The following is a 22,008-nucleotide window of genomic DNA, read 5'->3' on the forward strand; positions in this document are numbered from 1 at the left end:
GTACCCCCTGTATATTGACTCTGTACTGGAACCCCTGTATATTGACTCTGTACTGGTACCCCCTGTATATTGACTCTGTACCGGTACCCCCTGTATATTGCCTCCACATTAACTTGGTACCTGTACCCCTGTATATTGACTCTGTAGCGGTACCCCTGTATATTGACTCTGTATCGGTACCCTCTGTATATAGCCTCCACATTAACTCGGTACCTGTACCCTGTATATTGACTCTGTACCTGTATATTGGTACCCCTGTATATTGACTCTGTACTGGAACCCCTGTATATTGACTCTGTACCGGTACCCCTTGTATATTGACTCTGTACTGGAACCCCTGTATATTGACTCTGTACCGGTACCCCCTGTATATTGACTCTGTACTGGTACCCCCTGTATATTGACTATGTACCGGTACCCCTGTATATTGACTCTGTACCGGTACCCCCTGTATGTTGAGCCGAACCCCTGTATATTGACTCTGTATCGGTACTCTGTACCCCCTGTATATTGACTCTGTACCGGTACCTGTACCCTGTATATTGACTCTGTACTGGTACCCCTGTATATTGACTCTGTACCGGTACCCCTGTATATTGACTCTGTACTGGAACCCCTGTATATTGACTCTGTACCGGTACCCCCTGTATATTGACTCTTTAGCTGGAACCCCTGTATATTGACTCTGTACCGGTACCCCCTGTATATTGACTCTGTACTGGAACCCCTGTATATTGACTCTGTACTGGTACCCCCTGTATATTGACTCTGTACTCGGTACCCTCTGTATATAGCCTCCACATTAACTCGGTACCTGTACCCCTGTATATTGACTCTGTACCGGTACCCTGTATATTGACTCTGTACTGGAACCCCCTGTATATTGACTCTGTACCGGTACCCCTTGTATATTGACTCTGTACTGGAACCCCTGTATATTGACTCTGTACCGGTACCCCTGTATATTGACTCTGTACCGGTACCCCTGTATATTGACTATGTACCGGTACCCCTGTATATTGACTCTGTACCGGTACCCCTGTATATTGACTCTGTACCGGAACCCCCTGTATATTGACTCTGTATCGGTACCCTCTGTATATAGCCTCCACATTAACTCGGTACCTGTACCCCTGTATATTGACTCTGTACCGGTACCCCTGTATATTGACTCTGTACCGGTACCCCTGTATATTGACTCTGTACTGGAACCCCTGTATATTGACTCTGTACTGGTACCCCCTGTATATTGACTCTGTACCGGTACCCCCTGTATATTGACTCTGTACTGGAACCCCTGTATATTGACTCTGTACCGGTACCCCTGTATATTGACTCTTTAGCTGGAACCCCTGTATATTGACTCTGTACCGGTACCCCTGTATATTGACTCTGTACTGGAACCCCTGTATATTGACTCTGTACTGGTACCCCCTGTATATTGACTCTGTACCGGTACCCCTGTATATTGACTCTTTAGCTGGAACCCCTGTATATTGACTCTGTACTGGTACCCCCTGTATATTGACTCTGTACCAGTACCCCTGTATATTGACTCTTTAGCTGGAACCCCTGTATATTGACTCTGTACTGGTACCCCCTGTATATTGACTCTGTACCGGTACCCCTGTATATTGACTCTGTACCGGTACCCCTGTATATTGACTCTGTACTGGAACCCCTGTATATTGACTCTGTACCGGTACCCCCTGTATATTGACTCTGTACCGGTACCCCCTGTATATTGACTCTGTACTGGTACCCCTGTATATTGACTATGTACCGGTACCCCTGTATATTGACTCTGTACCGGTACCCCTGTATATTGACTCTGTACTGGAACCCACTGTATATTGACTCTGTACCGGTACCCCCTGTATATTGACTCTGTACCGGTACCCCCTGTATATTGACTCTTTAGCTGGAACCCCTGTATATTGACTCTGTACCGGTACCCCTGTATATTGACTCTGTATCGGTACCCTCTGTATATAGCCTCCACATTAACTCGGTACCTGTACCCCTGTATATTGACTCTGTACCGGTACCCCTGTATATTGACTCTGTACTGGAACCCCTGTATATTGACTCTGTACCGGTACCCCCTGTATATTGACTCTTTAGCTGGAACCCCTGTATATTGACTCTGTACTTTGTATATTGACGGTACTGGAACCCCTGTATATTGACTCTGTACTGGAACCCCTGTATATTTACTCTGTACTGGTACCCCCTGTATATTGACTCTGTACCGGTACCCCTTGTATATTGACTCTGTACTGGAACCCCTGTATATTGACTCTGTACCGGTACCCCCTGTATATTGACTCTGTACCGGTACCCCCTGTATATTGACTCTGTACCGGTACCCCTGTATATTGACTCTGTACCGGTACCCCCTGTATATTGACTCTGTACCGGTACCCCCTGTATATTGACTCTGTACCGGTACCCCCTGTATGTTGACTCTTTAGCTGGAACCCCTGTATATTGACTCTGTACCGGTACCCCCTGTATATTGACTCTGTACTGGAACCCCCTGTATATTGACTCTGTACCGGTACCCCCTGTATATTGACTCTGTACCGGTACCCCCTGTATATTGATTCTGTACTGGAACCCCCTGTATATTGACTCTGTACCGGTACCCCTTGTATATTGACTCTGTACTGGAATCCCTGTATATTGACTCTGTACCAGTACCCCCTGTATATTGACTCTGTACCGGTACCCCCTGTATATTGACTCTTTAGCTGGAACCCCTGTATATTGACTCTGTACCGGTACCCCCTGTATATTGACTCTGTACTGGAACCCCTGTATATTGACTCTGTACTGGTACCCCTGTATATTGACTCTGTACCGGTACCCCCTGTATATAGCCTCCACATTAACTTGGTACCTGTACCCCTGTATATTGACTCTGTACCGGTACCCCCTGTATATTGACTCTGTATCGGTACCCTCTGTATATAGCCTCCACATTAACTCGGTACCTGTACCCCTGTATATTGACTCTGTACCGGTACCCTGTATATTGACTCTGTACCGGTACCCCCTGTATATTGACTCTGTACCGGTACCCCTGTATATTGACTCTGTACCAGTACCCCTGTATATTGACTCTTTAGCTGGAACCCCTGTATATTGACTCTGTACCGGTACCCCCTGTATATTGACTCTGTACTGGAACCCCCTGTATATTGACTCTGTACCGGTACCCCCTGTATATTGACTCTGTACCGGTACCCCCTGTATATTGACTCTGTACCGGTACCCCCTGTATATTGACTATGTACCGGTACCCCCTGTATATTGACTCTGTACCGGTACCCCTGTATGTTGACTCTGTACCGGTACCCCTGTATATTGACTCTGTACCGGTACCCCTGTATATTGACTCTGTACCGGTACCCCCTGTATATTGACTCTGTACTGGAACCCCTGTATATTGACTCTGTACCGGTACCCCTTGTATATTGACTCTGTACTGGAACCCCCTGTATATTGACTCTGTACCGGTACCCCCTGTATATTGACTATGTACCGGTACCCCCTGTATATTGACTCTGTCCCGGTACCCCCTGTATGTTGACTCTGTACCGGTACCCCTGTATATTGACTCTGTACCGGTACCCCCTGTATATTGACTCTGTACCGGTACCCCCTGTATATTGACTCTGTACTGGAACCCCCTGTATATTGACTCTATACCGGTACCCCCTGTATATTGACTCTTTAGCTGGAACCCCCTGTATATTGACTCTGTACCGGTACCCCCTGTATATTGACTCTGTACTGGAACCCCTGTATATTGACTCTGTACTGGTACCCCTGTATATTGACTCTGTACCGGTACCCCCTGTATATAGCCTCCACATTAACTTGGTACCTGTACCCCTGTATATTGACTCTGTAGCGGTACCCCCTGTATATTGACTCTGTATCGGTACCCTCTGTATATAGCCTCCACATTAACTCGGTACCTGTACCCCTGTATATTGACTCTGTACCGGTACCCCTGTATATTGACTCTGTACTGGAACCCCCTGTATATTGACTCTGTACCGGTACCCCTTGTATATTGACTCTGTACTGGAACCCCTGTATATTGACTCTGTACCGGTACCCCCTGTATATTGACTCTGTACCGGTACCCCCTGTATATTGACTATGTACCGGTACCCCCTGTATATTGACTCTGTACCGGTACCCCCTGTATGTTGACTCTGTACCGGTACCCCCTGTATATTGACTATGTACCGGTACCCCCTGTATATTGACTCTGTCCCGGTACCCCCTGTATGTTGACTCTGTACCGGTACCCCTGTATATTGACTCTGTACCGGTACCCCCTGTATATTGACTCTGTACCGGTACCCCCTGTATATTGACTCTGTACTGGAACCCCTGTATATTGACTCTATACCGGTACCCCTGTATATTGACTCTTTAGCTGGAACCCCCTGTATATTGACTCTGTACCGGTACCCCCTGTATATTGACTCTGTACTGGAACCCCCTGTATATTGACTCTGTACTGGTACCCCCTGTATATTGACTCTGTACCGGTACCCCCTGTATATAGCCTCCACATTAACTTGGTACCTGTACCCCTGTATATTGACTCTGTAGCGGTACCCCCTGTATATTGACTCTGTATCGGTACCCTCTGTATATAGCCTCCACATTAACTCGGTACCTGTACCCCTGTATATTGACTCTGTACCGGTACCCCTGTATATTGACTCTGTACTGGAACCCCCTGTATATTGACTCTGTACCGGTACCCCTTGTATATTGACTCTGTACTGGAACCCCTGTATATTGACTCTGTACCGGTACCCCCTGTATATTGACTCTGTACCGGTACCCCCTGTATATTGACTATGTACCGGTACCCCCTGTATATTGACTCTGTACCGGTACCCCCTGTATATTGACTATGTACCGGTACCCCCTGTATATTGACTCTGTACCGGTACCCCCTGTATGTTGACTCTGTACCGGAACCCCCTGTATATTGACTCTGTATCGGTACCCTCTGTATATAGCCTCCACATTAACTCGGTACCTGTACCCCTGTATATTGACTCTGTACCGGTACCCCTGTATATTGACTCTGTACCGGTACCCCCTGTATATTGACTCTGTACTGGAACCCCCTGTATATTGACTCTGTACTGGTACCCCTGTATATTGACTCTGTACCGGTACCCCCTGTATATTGACTCTGTACTGGAACCCCCTGTATATTGACTCTGTACCGGTACCCCCTGTATATTGACTCTTTAGCTGGAACCCCCTGTATATTGACTCTGTACCGGTACCCCTGTATATTGACTCTGTACTGGAACCCCCTGTATATTGACTCTGTACTGGTACCCCCTGTATATTGACTCTGTACCGGTACCCCCTGTATATTGACTCTTTAGCTGTAACCCCCTGTATATTGACTCTGTACTGGTACCCCCTGTATATTGACTCTGTACCAGTACCCCCTGTATATTGACTCTTTAGCTGGAACCCCCTGTATATTGACTCTGTACCGGTACCCCCTGTATATTGACTCTGTACTGGAACCCCCTGTATATTGACTCTGTACTGGTACCCCCTGTATATTGACTCTGTACCGGTACTCCCTGTATATTGACTCTGTACCGGTACCCCCTGTATATTGACTCTGTACCGGTACCCCTGTATATTGACTCTTTAGCTGGAAGCCCTTGTACATTGACTCAGTGCCAATACACCCTGTATAGAGTCTCGTTATTGTTATGTACATTTATTGTGTTACTTTTTGATTGATGAATTTAAAAAAAAACGTATATTTAATATTTTATCAACTCTATATCTTGAACTGCATTGTTGGTTAAGGGCTAAGTAAGTAAGCATTTCACTGTAAGGTCTACACCTGTTGTATTCGGCGCATGTGACAAATAACATTTGATTTGATTTGAGTTCTGTTCAAAACAACCGTGAGCGCAAATGTTCAGTAGGTGGGAGCAAAGGATACTGTGTGCTAGCTAGCTATCTAGGAGGACTTCACGCAGTAGATTCTCTTAGAAGTGAACCAAGGACCTCCCGATTCCATGGCGGTGACATTAACGCTTACGCTAGAAACCCTGTCATGAATGCATTATCTTCACACTCTATTTAAATAGACAGTCTGGTGATTACAGGAAACATTTGTTGTTGTTCATTCACTCAGTACTGATTCAATGTTTATTTCTCTTGGTAAATTTTTTTTGTCTAAAACAATGTGACTGTGTTGAAAAGTTAGCAAGTATTGCATTTTCTTTGACCGCACAAAGGTGACGCAAGCATGCAATGACGTGGTGGTGTGCTACTTTTTACTTGGATGTTGACTTTAGGTTTTCGGGAAATTCATTAAAAAGTAACTTGACCCTGTGTTGATCAGTCAACGCACATTGAGATTATAATGACAATAGGAAAATTGCATTGACAGAGGAGGGAGCGTACCGAATCAATGCATAAGATAAGGGCTGTAACATTACCTAGCTACATTGCTAAGCAAACCAGGTTGACTAGTGTATGGCTCAAGGACACAACTTTGATTTTAGATGTTTTAGATGATATTTGTTTTTAATCCAGTCAGATAAACACTCCAAACAGCATACCTGACCGCTTGGAGGCGTCCGCATGGTCCGAAAACACTCTGTTACCTCGTTTTGTTTCACATTCAAATGATAAAACTGGGGGGGGTACAAAAATGCTATTTCAGAATGTGGGGGAGACATGTCCTCCCCCGTCCCAAGTGAAAGTTGCGCCCCTGGTACGGAGTAATGATAGCTAATGTTAACGTTAGATGAGCAATGCCCATTGCATGTATTATACATTAGCAGAGTGGCAGTTTACTAAAGTTTGGTGTTGACTATGAACTTTACTTAGCTTGCTAGCTGTGCTTTGTGGAAGAATGTGGGAGATATTGTCAACATTGAATTGTGCCGTTGCATAGCGATCTGTCTATACAGCCAATGTTACAGCCTTGTTGGCTTTTAGCTAACGGGAAATAGTAGCAACGAACGTTCTCTATCTTATTTGTTTGTGCTCTGATTACACGCAAGTGTCAAGGCCAACAGTTTACAAAATATAGCTATAGTTTCCTTTGCTTGTAGCTTGCCTCTCATCTGACTCATGATGTAATCATAACAACATACAGGAACTCAAGTCCTTTTGTTCCCTGACCTAGAATTCCTTACAATCAAAATCCTGACCACATTATATACCAAGAGAATTATTTTTTATTATAGTCACAGCCATGTATATCCCCCCCAAGCAGATACCTCAACGGCCCTGAAAGAACTTCACTGGACTCTATGTAAACTGGAAACCATATATCCTGAGGCTGTATCTATTGTAGCTGGGGATTTTAACAAAGCTAATCTGAGAACAAGGGCTTCCTAAATTCTATCAGCATATCGAATGCGCGACACGAGCTGGTAGCATTCTGGACCATTGCTACTCTAACTTCCGCGATGCATACAAAGCCCTCCCCCGCCCTCCCTTCGGAAAATCTGACCATGACTCCATTTTGTTGCTCCCAGCCTATAGACAGAAACTTAAACAGGAAACGCCTGTGCTCAGGTCTATCCAGCGCTTGTCTGACCGCTTGTCTGACCAATCGTATTACACGCTTCAAGATTGCTTCGATCACGTGGACTGGGATATGTTCCGGGTAGCCTCAGAGAATAACATTGATGTATACGCTGACTCTGTGAGCGAGTTTATTAGCAAGTGCATCGGTGATGTACCCACTGTGACTACTAAAACCTTCCCTAACCAGAAACTGTGGATTGATGGCAGCATTCGCGCAAAACTGAAAGCGCGAACCATCGCTTTTAATCATGGCAAGATGACTAGAAACATGACTGAATGCAAAAAGTGCAGCTATTCCCTCCGCAAGGCAATCAAACAAGCAAAGCGTCAGTATCGAGACAAAGTAGAGTCGCAATTCAACGGCTGAAACACGAGACGTATGTGGCAGGGTCTACAGTCAACCATGGAAAAAAAAAAGAAAACCATCCCCGTTACGGACATCGATGTCTTTCTCCCAGACAGATTAAACAACTTCTTTGATCACTTTGAGGATAATACAGTGCCACTGACACAGGCCCGCTACCAAAGCCTGTGGGCTCTCCTAAAACATTTAAATGTGTTAACCATTGCAAGGCTGCTGGCCCAGAGGGCATCCCTAGCCGCTTCCTCAGAGCATGCACAGACCAGCTGGCTGGTGTGTTTACGGACATATTCAATCAAGCCCTATCCCAGTCTGATGTGCCCACATGCTTCAAGATGGCCACCATTGTTCTTGTCCCCAAGAAAGATAAGGCAATTGAACTAAATGACTATCGCCCAGTAGCACTCACTTCTGTCATCATGAAGTGCTTTGAGAGACTAGTCAAGGATCATATCACATCCACCCTACCTGATAACCTAGACCCACTCCAATTTGCTTTCCGCCCCAATAGGTCCACAAACGATGCAATCGCCATCACACTGCACACTGCCCTATCCCATCTGGACAAGAGGAATGCTGTTCATTGACTACAGCTCAGCATTTAACATCATAGTACCCTCCAAACTCGTCATTAAGCTTGAGACCCTACCCTGTGCAACTGGGTCTTGGACTTTCTGACGGGCCGCCCCCAGGTGGTTAGGGTAGGAAACAACATCTCCACCCCGCTGATCTTCAACACTGGGGCCCCACAAGGGTGCGTTCTCAACTCTCTCCTGTACTCCCTGTTCACCCATGACTGCGTGGCCATGCACGCCTCCAACTCAATCATCAAGTTTGCAGATGACACTACAGTGGTAGGCTTGATTACCAACAAAGACGAGACAGCCTACAGGGAGGAGGTGAGGGCCCTCGGAGTGTGGTGTCAGGAAAATAACCTCTCACTCAATGTCAACAAAACAAAGGAGAGGATCGTGGACTTCAGGAAACAGCAGAGGGAACATCCCTCTATCCACATCGATGGGACAGTAGTTGAGAAGGTGGAAAGTTTTAAGTTCCTCGGCGTACACATCACGGACAAATTACAATGGTCCTCCCACACAGACAGCGTGGTGAAGAAGGCGCAACGCCAGGAAGCTAAAGAAATTTGTCTTGTCACCTAAAACACTTGCAAACTTTTACAGATGCACAATCAAGAGCATCCTGTCGGGCTGTATCACCGCCTGGTACGGCAACTGCTTCACCCATAACCTCAAGGCTCTCCAGAGGGTAGTGATGTCTGCACAACGCATCACCGGGGGAAAACTACCTGCCCTCCAGGACACCTACAGCACCCAATGTCACAGGAAGGCCAAAAAGATCATCAAGTACATCAACCACCCCGAGCCACTGCCTGTTCACCCCGTTATCATCCAGAAGGCAAGGTCAGTACAGGTGCATCAAAGCTGGGACCGAGAGACTGAAAAACAGCTTCTATCTCAAGGCCATCAGACTGTTAAACAGCCACCACTAACACAGAGAGGCTGCTGCCAACATACAGACTTGAAATCATTGGCCACTTGAATACATTTAATAAATGGATTTAAATAATGCCACTTTAATAATGTCTACATATCCTACATTACTCATGTCATTTGTATATACTGTACTCTATACCATCTACTGCATCTTGCCTATGCCGCACGGCCATCGCTCATCCATATATTTATATGTATATATTCTTATTCATCCCTTTACATGTGTGTGTATTAGGTAGTCGTTGTGAATTTATTAGATTACTTGTTAGATATTGCTGCACGGTCGGAACTAGAAGCACAAGCATCTCGCTACACTCGCATTAACATCTGCTAACCATGTGTATGTGACCAATACAATTTGATTTGATTTGACTGCGGTTAGCTAGCTGCACAACTATGTTAGCATAGTCAAAACTGCTAACAAAAGATAGCACATTGTTCATTCCTAATGGCCAGAAATTAGCATGTGACAGCAATGAATTATACATTTAATCAAAACTGTTCAATAAAAAAACATATTCAGTCCGAAAGGTGGCAAGTCTAATTGGTTAAGGGCTTGTAAGTAGCATTTCACTGTAAGGTCTACTCCTGTTGTATTTGTGATTTAATTTGATTTAGTCTCGTTCTTATCCGACATCTAGATATTGAGATAGGCAGGGGCAAGAAACATTCTTTTTTTCCTAATGCCAAGGACCCTGTAAAAAAATCCAGTATGTGGTTCTCGGTAACGGCCAGATGGCTCACGATGAGAGGCGGGGAGTGTGTTGTGTACCTTCAAATTGATTTGCACATTTTGTAATAAGACATTGGTGTCATATTTGCTTAGATATGATTATAGGGAGATTTGAATTTAACATTGCGCTTCAACCAATGAATATACTGTGGGGGCGATACAATAATATACTTACTGTACATTGATCTAATCTTAGGATTGGTTAGGGTGTGACATGTCACCGTTCAGTGTTTGCAGACCAGCGATATGGAGACAAGAGCATCTGTTTGTGGTCTGAATCGGAAAGCTGAGTCACATGCATTATTTTTCATACTGTAATATATCGGTTCTCAAGACAATTCAGCGAGCACTTTGATATCATACTCCATTTTGTCCTATACCTGGTTGTTGGCCTTCATTTGTCCAGCACTATCAGTAACATGTTGAACATGATTTACCTGTAAGAAAATACAAACATTTCAGCTTCATTTCAAAGTGCATTACTTTTATGTGGTGAAATGTGGGAGTGAGGTGAACTTAAACAGAAAGACCTAAAAACAAGAGCACAGGAACATGTTGAAATATTACACAACCTTTTGACATTTCAGCCTAGCATGGTAAGATTTACCACAGAACGTTGTCAAAACATTTTCAAGGCATAGAGTGGGATTCTTTGTTTCAGGTTGAGATCGCATTGGCAGTGTCATCTCATACACTATCACATCTGCAAGCTATTGAAAGCTATTTTAGGAGAGCACTGACCAAGTTTTTTTATGTTCCAAATTCCAGAAGTGATGTCACTCAAACACGTGCAGGAAGCACATTTTTCCTCTCATTGCTAATGTATCTGAAACTAGGTATAAAATGCACTTAGATCTAGGATTAGATTACTGTACGTTCAAACCTAATCTGTACCAGCAGGAGAACGAAAACAATCTGACCACGTATCAGTAGTTAAAGGTACACTATGGAAGTTTAATTGCTAATTGTTTTTACCTCAGATTCGGCTTAAATTTGAACTGTATGGTTTATATACAACTTGATATCATCTTACTCCATATATTACCTCATTGAACCACACAATCCATTATTTTAGGCTAACAAACCTTTGCAATAAGCTTTTGCTCATGGGCGTGGGGAGGTGTGCCCCTCTCTGTCAAATGCTGGATTAAATGTATGTAAAGAGTATTAGGGGTCCCTTTTTGACTCAGGAGTACCTCCCAGAAGCAAAGCATTTGTTATGTAACATTAAGAGCAACTTCTACCTAAGCCCCATCTCAACACTATGTTTATTTCTTCCTCCTTTAACTCCTATAACCAACGGGACAGTCTAACACAACCCAATACAGGCTCCAATGCCAGCAAAGCAGCAGAAGACGGTTCATTGTTCCAGATGAGAGGTGGTTTGTATTCATTAGGGTACACAACGGAATATGGTTTTATTTACTCTGCTTTGTCATTTTACTATGGATTCAAACAACTGAACTCCTATTGTAACAATGCATAACGACAACTTGATATGCTAAGCACTTTTCAGATATTACAGTATAGGTGCATTCATAATGCCACTTCATATTCTACTCACATATTTGCCTATTCTGGAGAGAAAGAGTACTTAGAAAAACCTTGTCTAAATTCTGTTTTTAGTGTCAAAATATTCCTTGAAATTGCAGATACAAAAGGAATCTCATAGGGTGTATCAATCTACAAAAAGGGAATTGAAACTGTACTGCATGTATTTTCAGCCCAAAAGAAATAGCCGTATAAATATCCAAACCATAGTGATGCATACTCCCATCACCCCCTGACAACACAACAAGCTTACATCCCCTGATTAGAACATGTAGAAGTTGTGGATGAAGTACTGAATAAAACATGAGTCAAGGTGTCAACAAAAGTGCACTCTTAGAAAAAAAGACGCTGTCTAGAACCTAAAGGGGTTCTTCAGCTGTGCCCATAGGAGAACCCTTTGGAGAACCCTTTGAAAAATCCTTTTCGGTTCCAGGTAGAACCCTTTTGAGTTTCATGTAGAACATTTTACACAGTGTGATCTACATAGAACCTAAAAGAGTTCTACCTAGAACCAATAAGGGTTTATCTGGAAGCAAGAATGGTTCTCCAATGGGGACAGCTGAATAACCTTTTGGAACCCTTTTTGTGTACAAGAGTCAAAACAGTTTTTCAATGTTGGCATTTTTAGAGTAATGTCCCAAATGGCACCCTATTCCCATAGGGCTCTGGTCAAAAGTAGTGCACTAAATAGGGAATAGGGTGCAATTTGGGATGCATGCCTATGTCAGTCCCCCTGTTATTTCACTTCCTCTCATTATATATGCAAGCACCTGGCAACCACTCTCCAGCACTACAGTGTAAACAATCAGGGCCGGCCCTAGCCTTGTGGGGGCCCTAAGCAAGATTTGGTTTGGGGGGCCCCTCCATCTCGTGGCAAAACATTTTAGTGGCGCCTCTCTTGACAGCAGAAATACATTTTAAAAATCAAAGTTAAATTCCTGCATTTCTATACATTTTGCCATGGGGCAGAGAGAGACATTTAGCAATTTTATAAAACATCATGAGCAAAGTCATTGTAGCCTTTTATTTCACTTCCCCTGGCTGTGAGAACCATGGCATGAGCACAGGCTGACTTGGCATTGCTGTAGTGTCCATTACAATGTAGAATCGTGTTCAAACCGTTCGGTTATCCATATTTCCAGAGGTTCCCCTTGATCTTCCTATGGTAGTTTCATAGCTGAAATGTATTGTTGTACCTTTATTTAACTCGGCAAGTCAGTTCAGAACAAATTCTTATTTACATTGACAGCCTATCCCGGACGACGCTGGGCCAATTGTGCGCCGCCCTACGGGACTTCCAATCACTGCCGGATGTGATATAGCCTGGATTTGAACCAGGGACTGTAGTGATGCCCCTTGCGCCACTAAGGAGCCCCATGGAACATGACAAAAATTTGGGAGATAACAATAGATGTCAAAGTCAAAGATACTGGTTTCCCCTATCCATCTGTGGCAAAGTGTTCCATAAATACTTCTGACAAATATAGCTCCAGAACCAGCCATTCAGTAGCCTAATCAGTAGGCTAATCTTTTGAATACTGTCTAGCAACAACATATAACATAAGCTAACTGGGGCGGGTTTAGCATGCTACGTAGCTAGCTACACTGACAGCTGTTCGTGCCCTACTAGTTGTTATTTCTCCACTCCGCGTGGAAATCCCCACAACCTTCCCAACCACATTTCGTGAATATGTATTAGCAGCCTACGTCATTCTTCGGAGGTGGAAGCTTAACGAAAAATTCTGCTACTTTGCCTTCTGGTGGGGGCCTTGAAAACTAAATTCCTACAATTCAACACATTTTGCCATGACTTTTGCCATGTTAATATGATAGCTGAGTGAGAATGACTAACAAAATCAATGTGGGCCCCATTGAGGTCAGGGACCCTGGGCACGTGCCGTGCGTGCCCGATTGGTATTCGGCTATGATTACTACAAGTTTAGATAGCTGACAATTAGCCATGTCAATTTTTTGATTGGTAGTTAGTCTAACCAGTCTAACTGACATTAGAAGAGAAAAATTGCACAAAACCACATTTCAATAGTAAGTTGAGATGCCGACTTCCCCAAAAATGATTGAGGGCCCGCTAGTGGCAGGGTGCCCTAAGTGACTCCTTATGTTGCTTTTGCCTGGCCCTGTAGACACTGTACACTGATACAGAGCAAGGCTGCAAAACATTTTTTTTTTTTTACTATTAAGTAGCCTATTATGTGCCTGTAGCAATACAAGCAGTCGGCATATAATGTTGTGTACTACCTGTTTTCTATACGAGAAATTAAGAACAGTAATGTATAATTGAGTGTATTCAAGTTATATGTTAATTATGCAACAGCCTAGTTTGCTATATTTAATCAGAAGACTCAATGACTCAATTTATAATTTTAATAATACATTTTACAATATACTGTAATAATGTCCTACTGTCCAGGCACCTATAGACTAACCTAGGCTGAGCAGCCAATTTGTGGATGATCAACTGTTCAGTAATAAATGTGTTTAAAAAACACGTGTCTGTATGGAATAGATGTTGATGTTATGGACCCATGATTCACAAGGCTGCCCACGCTGCGGGGTTTCTTGGAGGGGTTGACTGTTGCAGCAGGCGGAGCGGCAAAGCAGCGATGTTCCACCCTACGTCACGAAGAGCAAAATCTACAGAGACTCAAATCTCCTCTCCTGCAAGCTGCGCATTAAATACCCGAGTCCACACAGATGGATTTTTAGAGGCAGACCTCAATGCGGACGGAACGACATGCACTATCTGATATTTCAATCCGTTCGATACAACATGAGATCAACAGTCTAAAGTTTCATCTTTTCATCGTTTGTGTTGATATGTGAGTATTCTGTGCCAAATTAGTATGTGATCTTTATGCACGCACGCATTGACATCCGCGTGTCTATAGGCTATCTATTGTTTTTCCTGTCTTAATCTAATTATTTTCGATAAAATAACATTGGTACAAAAGAGGGGATACGGATGGTGGGCGGTGTATAGCCCATTGTTCCCACTATGCGGTAGTTTTTGACCGCATCTAATTGCCTGCATCCAGCCTGCATCTTTGGCACGTCAGCGGCTCCTTGCCTTCTCAATTGAACGCGAAAAGGATGGAATTTATAGACGTCTACTCTGAACCAAGCAGTTCTCGTTAAAAGCCATGCAGATTAAAATAGTCCGCTCAAAAGTAGTATCTAGTTATTTATTCAGATATTAAAAGGTTACACCATAACACTCACCTTAAGCACGGGAATGATTCAAGATGTAGATGCTATGTCAACCAGTCACTGACATGGACTATTCCTGACCTTATATTTTTGTAGGCTTTAAAGAACGACATTAGCAGATATTACTCTCGATGACGCTACAAACACGTTTATGTAGTGAAATAAATGAAAGCCAAAGGCTTTTGAGACTATAATGACAGTAATGTTTTCAGTTTTTCCTTCCTGTGGTGGTCTTGCATAGTCATTGACTTCCCTCTCTTTGATCCAATGGGAATGCTGAGTTAGCATTTAACACTTGGGTAATTTTTGCTGGGAATCTAAAACCGTTACGGGTTATGGGTGGAATTGATGGGCTCAAACATCGAACACCTGCGGGTCGGCACATGCCTGTCTACATATTTTCTCACAGGACCATCTTCATTATCCTTCCTGAATTGAATCGGTGCAGTAGTCTGTACACTCTTAGAAAAAAATTGGAGAACCCTTTTTGCTTCCAAGTGGAACCCTTTTGGGTTCCGTGTAGACCTCTCCTTGGACAGGGTTACATGGAACCCAAAAGGGTTCTACTTGGAACCAAAGTTTTTTTTCCCAAAGGGTTCTCCTATGGGGACAGCCAAAGAACCCTTTTAAGTTCTAGATACTACCATTTTTCTAAGAGGGTTTGAGGACTTGGAGGAAGATTTACAAAAATGTCCAAGAGACCTTATCATGATGTAAAAAAACGAAACAAAAAAATACTGCAACAAACTGGCCCTATTTTGCTGCTTTTGATGGAGTGCCAGCCTATCTCTGGTGCATTGTTAAAATAATGCCCATTCAGGCGCATCGTACTAAATCACTTTTTCAATTCTAAAAGGAGGAATTAATGGTGTACAACTAATACCAAGCACTGTAAGAAATGCAAATATTTTTTAATCAATCAAGAGAGTATTATTTTTTTAAACAAGAGGTTGCCAATTGTTGTCTCCCTGCCTGCTCCCATACAGATCCCCAGATAAACAGTCATCATGCCGGAGCAGAGCAACGACTATCGCGTGGTGGTGTTCGGCGCCGGAGGTGTGGGGAAGAGCTCCCTGGTTCTCCGCTTCGTCAAGGGGACCTTCCGCGACAGCTACATCCCCACCGTGGAGGACACATACAGACAGGTGATTAGCTGCGACAAGAGCATCTGCACACTCCAGATCACAGACACCACAGGCAGCCACCAGTTCCCCGCCATGCAGCGTCTGTCCATCTCCAAGGGCCACGCCTTCATCCTGGTCTACTCTGTCACCAGCCGTCAGTCTCTGGAGGAGCTCAAGCCCATCTATGAGCAGGTGTGTCAGATCAAGGGCGAAGTGGAGACGTGTCCCATCATGCTGGTGGGCAACAAGTGCGACGAGACGTCGGCACGCGAGGTGGAGACCACGGATGGCGACGCCACGTCCAAGAAGTGGAAGTGCGCCTTCATGGAGACGTCGGCCAAGACCAACCACAACGTCAAGGAGCTCTTCCAGGAGCTGCTCAACCTGGAGAAACGCAGGACTGTCAGCCTCCAGATCGACGGCAAATCGAAGCAACAGAAACGCGCCGAGAAGCTCAAGGGCAAGTGTGTGGTCATGTGACGTGGACTTAAGGAGAAGGAGGTGGAAGTGCAGGAGGCCCGAGAAATCTCAAAGGGACGAAGGGCAAGGAGCGAGGGAGAAACAAGGTTTGGAGGGGGTTCGGACTCTTGCCATGGGGCAGACCGTGCATCGTAAGACAAACTCCTGCAGACAAGCTAAAATACCTGGAAGTTTACATCCAATGGAAAGAGTGGAACAAGGGTATGCCTACTACACTAAGATTTATTCAGCCTGACTCATTGTCACATCCAACAGCCAATCAAACAGAGCGGAAGAGGCCCCGTGAAGAAGATTTCTCCTTTTCAGCCACATACACAAAGAGACGCTTTGAATGAAATCATACTTATTCCAAGTTTGCAACCAAGAGGATTCTTTAATTGAACCTACTGTAGAATTGCACCCGTTCGAGGTCTCAACACTAATCAGCACCAGTGCTTGGCAACCTTCCCCTAGCCCCCAGAGACCCCTAACCTCTACGAAAACCCCAGAGACAGACAGAGCTGAGCTAAACAGAGGCAGTCCGAGAGATGCATGGATCCCATAGCTGACATTTTAGAAACCACTAGATTTTTATGTCTGCAAAAACATTGACAGAAGCCAAGGAGTAAAATGGTGACCAGGAAAAGTATGTTTTTAGAATGGAATCCAACTAATATTTTGCTCCCAAGATTATTGCTATACAGGTGCAGTACTCTTAGGAGCGGACGTGGCAGTTGAGTCAAACTGTCAGGCTGTCTGTTAGGTACTTAAAACACAAAATGTTTTACTCTATTGTTTTTTTATTTATATTTTTATAGTTTAGTATTTTTTGTTGTTGTGAAGGTTATATTTTCTATTTATACTGTTCGAAGTTATGGCCAATGTATCCCCAATATCCCCAAGAGAAGTCATACATACATGGATTTATGGTCAGATCTGTACCATTGATGGTGGTGTGACGTGCATTTAGAAATATATGTTTTACCAATATTTATAGTGTTATAGTCCATTTGACAAGGAGAACTACAATTAACTACAATTGAAAAAAGCACTATAAACCTTTTAAGATTGTTTAGCAAAGACTATTCCTTAGTATTGAGACTAGTTTTGATCATAGATCATAGTTGTAGATTGCGTTGCAGTCGAATTGATATACATTGTTAGTTATCATTTGAGATGTTTTCGATAGACTTCTATCAGGGGCAATGGCAGAGGGAGATAGGAGCTTCACAGCAATATTACGTAGATAAACTGTGTGATTTGTGATGTCACTTCCTTTGGAGGTATTGGGTTGCCATTCAATTTATTTCCTTGTCACCACCATATTTATTATCATCATCATGCATTATATGCAAATGTGTATGTCTTGTGTCAACATAGCTTAATTAAGGTTTTTCTTATTACAATTTTATAATAGGAATGATATATTACCATAAATTGGAGGAAGACAATTTAACATAGGAAATAAGCATAGATTCACTTTTTCAACTAATCAAAATTTCATTGCTCCTAGAAAACATGAAGTGTAAACATAACATGTCTGTGTCGACAACTTGTGTTATCTTTTTCAAAATAAGGTACTGTCACAAAATGGCAGAGCAAACATATAACACTATATACTGGCAGTTGTGGTATTTATAAGTGTGTTGCGATAAAGACAGAACGAGAGTTAAAAATATCAAAATATCCCTCACACGGAAAGCACATGTTTAGCTGACTTTATCCATTTCAGTAGACCTGTGTCACGTATGTACACATTGGACATATATCTGTTTCATCCATTTTATTTTGGAGAATCATACTCAATATGTAACCGTGTATTTTACATTATATTTATTGTTAAAACCTTGGCAGACAATTGAAATGAAAGGAATGGCATGTGTGTAGATATTTTCAGTACGGCGGGGTGTTACTAGAAGCAGTGCGTTCTGGGTTCATAGTTAGCTTGTATTGCTGCCACTGGTTAGCTTTGTATACAGAGCAAGTGAGTAGAGAAACTGTAAGATATTGGACAAGTCAATAATGTTGTTAAATCGAGTTAGATAGGTTTATACAAATAGGCTCATCCAAAGTAACTAGAGGATGACAGTTCAAATACCTTCCTTAAGTAAATACAGTACAGTAAAACATAATCAGTGAAGTGTTACGTGGGTTAGGAAAGTGTAACGTGGGTTAGGAAAGTGTAACGTGGGTTAGGAAAGTGCTTCAAGACCAATGCTACAAGAATTCAAGCCTATTTTCAGTCGACTTCAAAGCCAGAATGATTGAATTTCATACTTAACACTGTTTTAATCAAATGCCTGTATAGACATCATGTGTGCCTACATGTTTATATTTAATTGTATATATTGAGTCACAAGAATAAAGGAAATTATGCATTTAACACGGCACTTGTCCTTTTATTAAACCCTATTTTTGTACATGTTTTTTTGACTTGATATGAAAATGAATGTTTCATGCATGAGTATGAATGCTACGCTATTGGAATACTACTGTAAGGGATTTCTTCCATTGATGGAGAGGTGGACCAAAGCGCAGCGTGGTTGTTTTGATTCATGTTTTAATAAATCACTTCACATGAACAAACTAACAAAAACAAGAAACGTGAAAACCCAAAACAGCCCTATCTGGTGCAAAACACAGAGACAGGAACAATCACCCACAAACACACAGTGAAACCCAGGCTACCTAAGTATGATTCTCAATCAGAGACAACTAATGCCACCTGCCTCTGATTGAGAACCATACTAGGCCGAAACATAGAAATACCCAAATCATAGAAAAACAAACATAGACTGCCCACCCCAACTCACGCCCTGACCATACTAAATAATGACAAAACAAAGGAAATAAAGGTCAGAACGTGACAACTACACCATTGACCTCAATCTCATGGAAGCAAATGTTCTACAGCTTACAGGCAGACTAAGTCAGTAACATAGGATAATATGTAAAAAATGTTTTATTTAAACTGGGGCAAGAGGCACTGAAAGCAAATACCATTATTAATCACTGATTCGCTGAAACATGAACTGACCTAGACAATACAGTATCTATCAAATCAACTTGATAGGGACATTCTTTTTAAAATGTTTACCTTTATTTCACTAGGCAGGTCAGTTTAGAACAATTTCTTATTTTCAATGGCAGCCTAGGAACAGTGGGTTAACTGCCTTGTTCAGGGGCAGAACGACAGATTTTTACCTTTTCAGCTCAGGGATTCAATCTTGCAACCTTTCGGTTACTAGTCCGCTTTAACCACTAAAAGGGTGGCTACCTGACGCCCTTTTAAGTAATAGAAGCTTTCTGTCGCTCTCTGTAAAGTGCAACCTTTGAAAATCACTCCCTCGGTTTTATTTTTACCTGACCTCACTTGGGAAAAGTTCTACTGTCGACTTAATCATGCTGTTCTCAAAGTTCATCATACTGTTCTCAAACAACCAGCATCTCAGAGTACAAGTGCTAATCTAGGGCCATGTCATCCCATGTCCATATAAATCTTATTCATTATGATCTCAAAGGCCAAACACTGATTCTAGATCAACACTCATCCTCTGAGATTTATTTTACCTTTATTTAACTAGGCAAGTCAGTTAAGAACAAATTCTTATTTTCAATGACGGCCTAGGAACAGTGGGTTAACTGCCTGTTCAGGGGCAGAACGACAGATTTGTACCTTGTCAGCTCGGGGATTTGAACTTGCAACCTTCTGATTACTAGTCCAACACTAACCACTAGGCTACCCTGCCGCCCCAGATGCTTTATGAATATGGACTTTGAACCTTGTGGAGATATCTCCATACTTCTTACCGTTCTCCCAAACCATGTTACCAGCGGTCAGATGATGACCAGCTAGCCATTTTCCTGCGTGTCCCCAATTGAAAGAGGCAGTTAATTACCGTACTGCATTTAGCCCTGGGAACAGGAGGAGAGCAAAAGACACTAAAGGGAGCAGGCAAGCAGGAACAGCTGCAGTATTGCCATGGTTTGGTTGGATTGTGTGTGTGTGTGTGTGTGTGTGTGTGTGTGTGTGTGTGTGTGTGTGTGTGTGTGTGTGTGTGTGTGTGTGTGTGTGTGTGTGTGTGTGTGTGTGTGGACATGTTTAACTATTCTTGGGACCAGAAGTCACCACAAGAATAGTAAACAAACCACAATTTGACCAACTGGGGGAATTTTGTTAGTCCCCAAGAGGTCAAATGGTATTTCTAGGGGGTTTAAGGTTAAGGTTAGAATTAATGTTAGGGTTGGCATTACGTTAAGGATTGGATGTTAGGAGCTAGGGTTAGTTTTAGGGTTAGGAGCTAGGGTTCGTTTTAGGGTTAGGAGCTAGGGTTAGGGTTAAGGTTAGGTTTTTGGGTTAAGGTTAGGGTTAGGGTTATGGTTAGGGTAAGAGTACGGGTTAGGGTTAGGGGTTAGGGAATATAGAATTTTGAATGGGACTGAATTGTGTGTCCCCACAAGGTTAGCTGTACAATTTAGTTTGTGTGTGTGTGTGTGTGCGTGTGTGTGTGTGTGTGTGTGTGTGTGTGTGTGTGTGTGTGTGTGTGTGTGTGTGTGTGTGTGTGTGTGTGTGTAATCAGAGAGCGAGGCTCATTACGGCAAAGTGAAGTGCCTATGAGTATATAATGGAACACCTGCCAGCACCAAGTGCTTATGCCTGTATTGTGGTGGCCGCTTGGCAGGCAGAATGGGCCACTTTATGATGGGGAAATGCTAATGCTATGCTAACCCTCTCAGATGGCTCAATATAAGCTATTTGCTGCAGTACGGTAGGTTCTCAGTGTGTCCTGATGAAGGGAGAGGAATGAGTGTGTAATACTGAAACGGTTGTCTATCTGCTTCTGCACGCCCTTGAAAGGAATTGAATGGAACATCCTTACGAAATGGTTCAATTCACAGTCATTCCAACGTACAACTAACAGAAAAAACATGCTCAATTCAAGATCTATGTATGGTGTTATACTATCTGAAAATGTCAATCTAAAACGGAATACATCACTTCCACATCTCAGCTGTTCAAATCAACTCAGGTACACTGACTCACCATGATTTGATTGTAGTCACATGATCATTTCCTGCCCATGTCTGCATTCAATTCAACATCAATGATTAGGCCCTCATGGCCATCATGGTGCTCAGCATACAAACAGCATCCTGGTGTCTAGTGTCTCAAACAACAGTCTGGTGTCTAGTGCCTCAAATTGGTGTCAAGTGTCTCAAACAACAGTCTGGTGTCTAGTGTCTCAAACTGTGTGGTGTCTAGTGTCTCAAACTGTGTGGTGTCTAGTGTCTCAAACAACAGTCTGGTGTCTAGTGTCTCAAACTGTGTGGTGTCTAGTGTCTCAAACAACAGTCTGGTGTATAGTGTCTCAAACAACAGTCTGGTGTCTAGTGTCTCAAACTGTGTGGTGTCTAGTGTCT

The 22,008-nt window shown here is 43.1% G+C and overlaps 1 protein-coding gene across 1 annotated transcript; it reads left to right on the plus strand.

Moving 5' to 3' along the window:
• Nucleotides 1-14,421: 14,421 nt before the first annotated feature.
• Nucleotides 14,422-18,970, plus strand: LOC115117905 (GTP-binding protein Di-Ras2). The gene is made up of 2 exons (XM_029646422.2): nucleotides 14,422-14,616; nucleotides 15,991-18,970. Exon 2 carries the CDS (start codon nucleotides 16,012-16,014, stop codon nucleotides 16,606-16,608), a length of 597 nt encoding a protein of 198 aa, XP_029502282.1. The 5' UTR covers nucleotides 14,422-14,616; nucleotides 15,991-16,011; the 3' UTR covers nucleotides 16,609-18,970.
• Nucleotides 18,971-22,008: the final 3,038 nt, after the last annotated feature.

Source organism: Oncorhynchus nerka, linkage group LG4, assembly GCF_034236695.1.
Source record: "Oncorhynchus nerka isolate Pitt River linkage group LG4, Oner_Uvic_2.0, whole genome shotgun sequence".
Lineage (NCBI taxonomy): Eukaryota > Metazoa > Chordata > Actinopteri > Salmoniformes > Salmonidae > Oncorhynchus > Oncorhynchus nerka.

Bases quoted from the DNA above. Each gene is read 5' to 3' on its own strand.
- LOC115117905 (XM_029646422.2), top strand. From the start codon at position 16,012: ATGCCGGAGCAGAGCAACGACTATCGCGTGGTGGTGTTCGGCGCCGGA.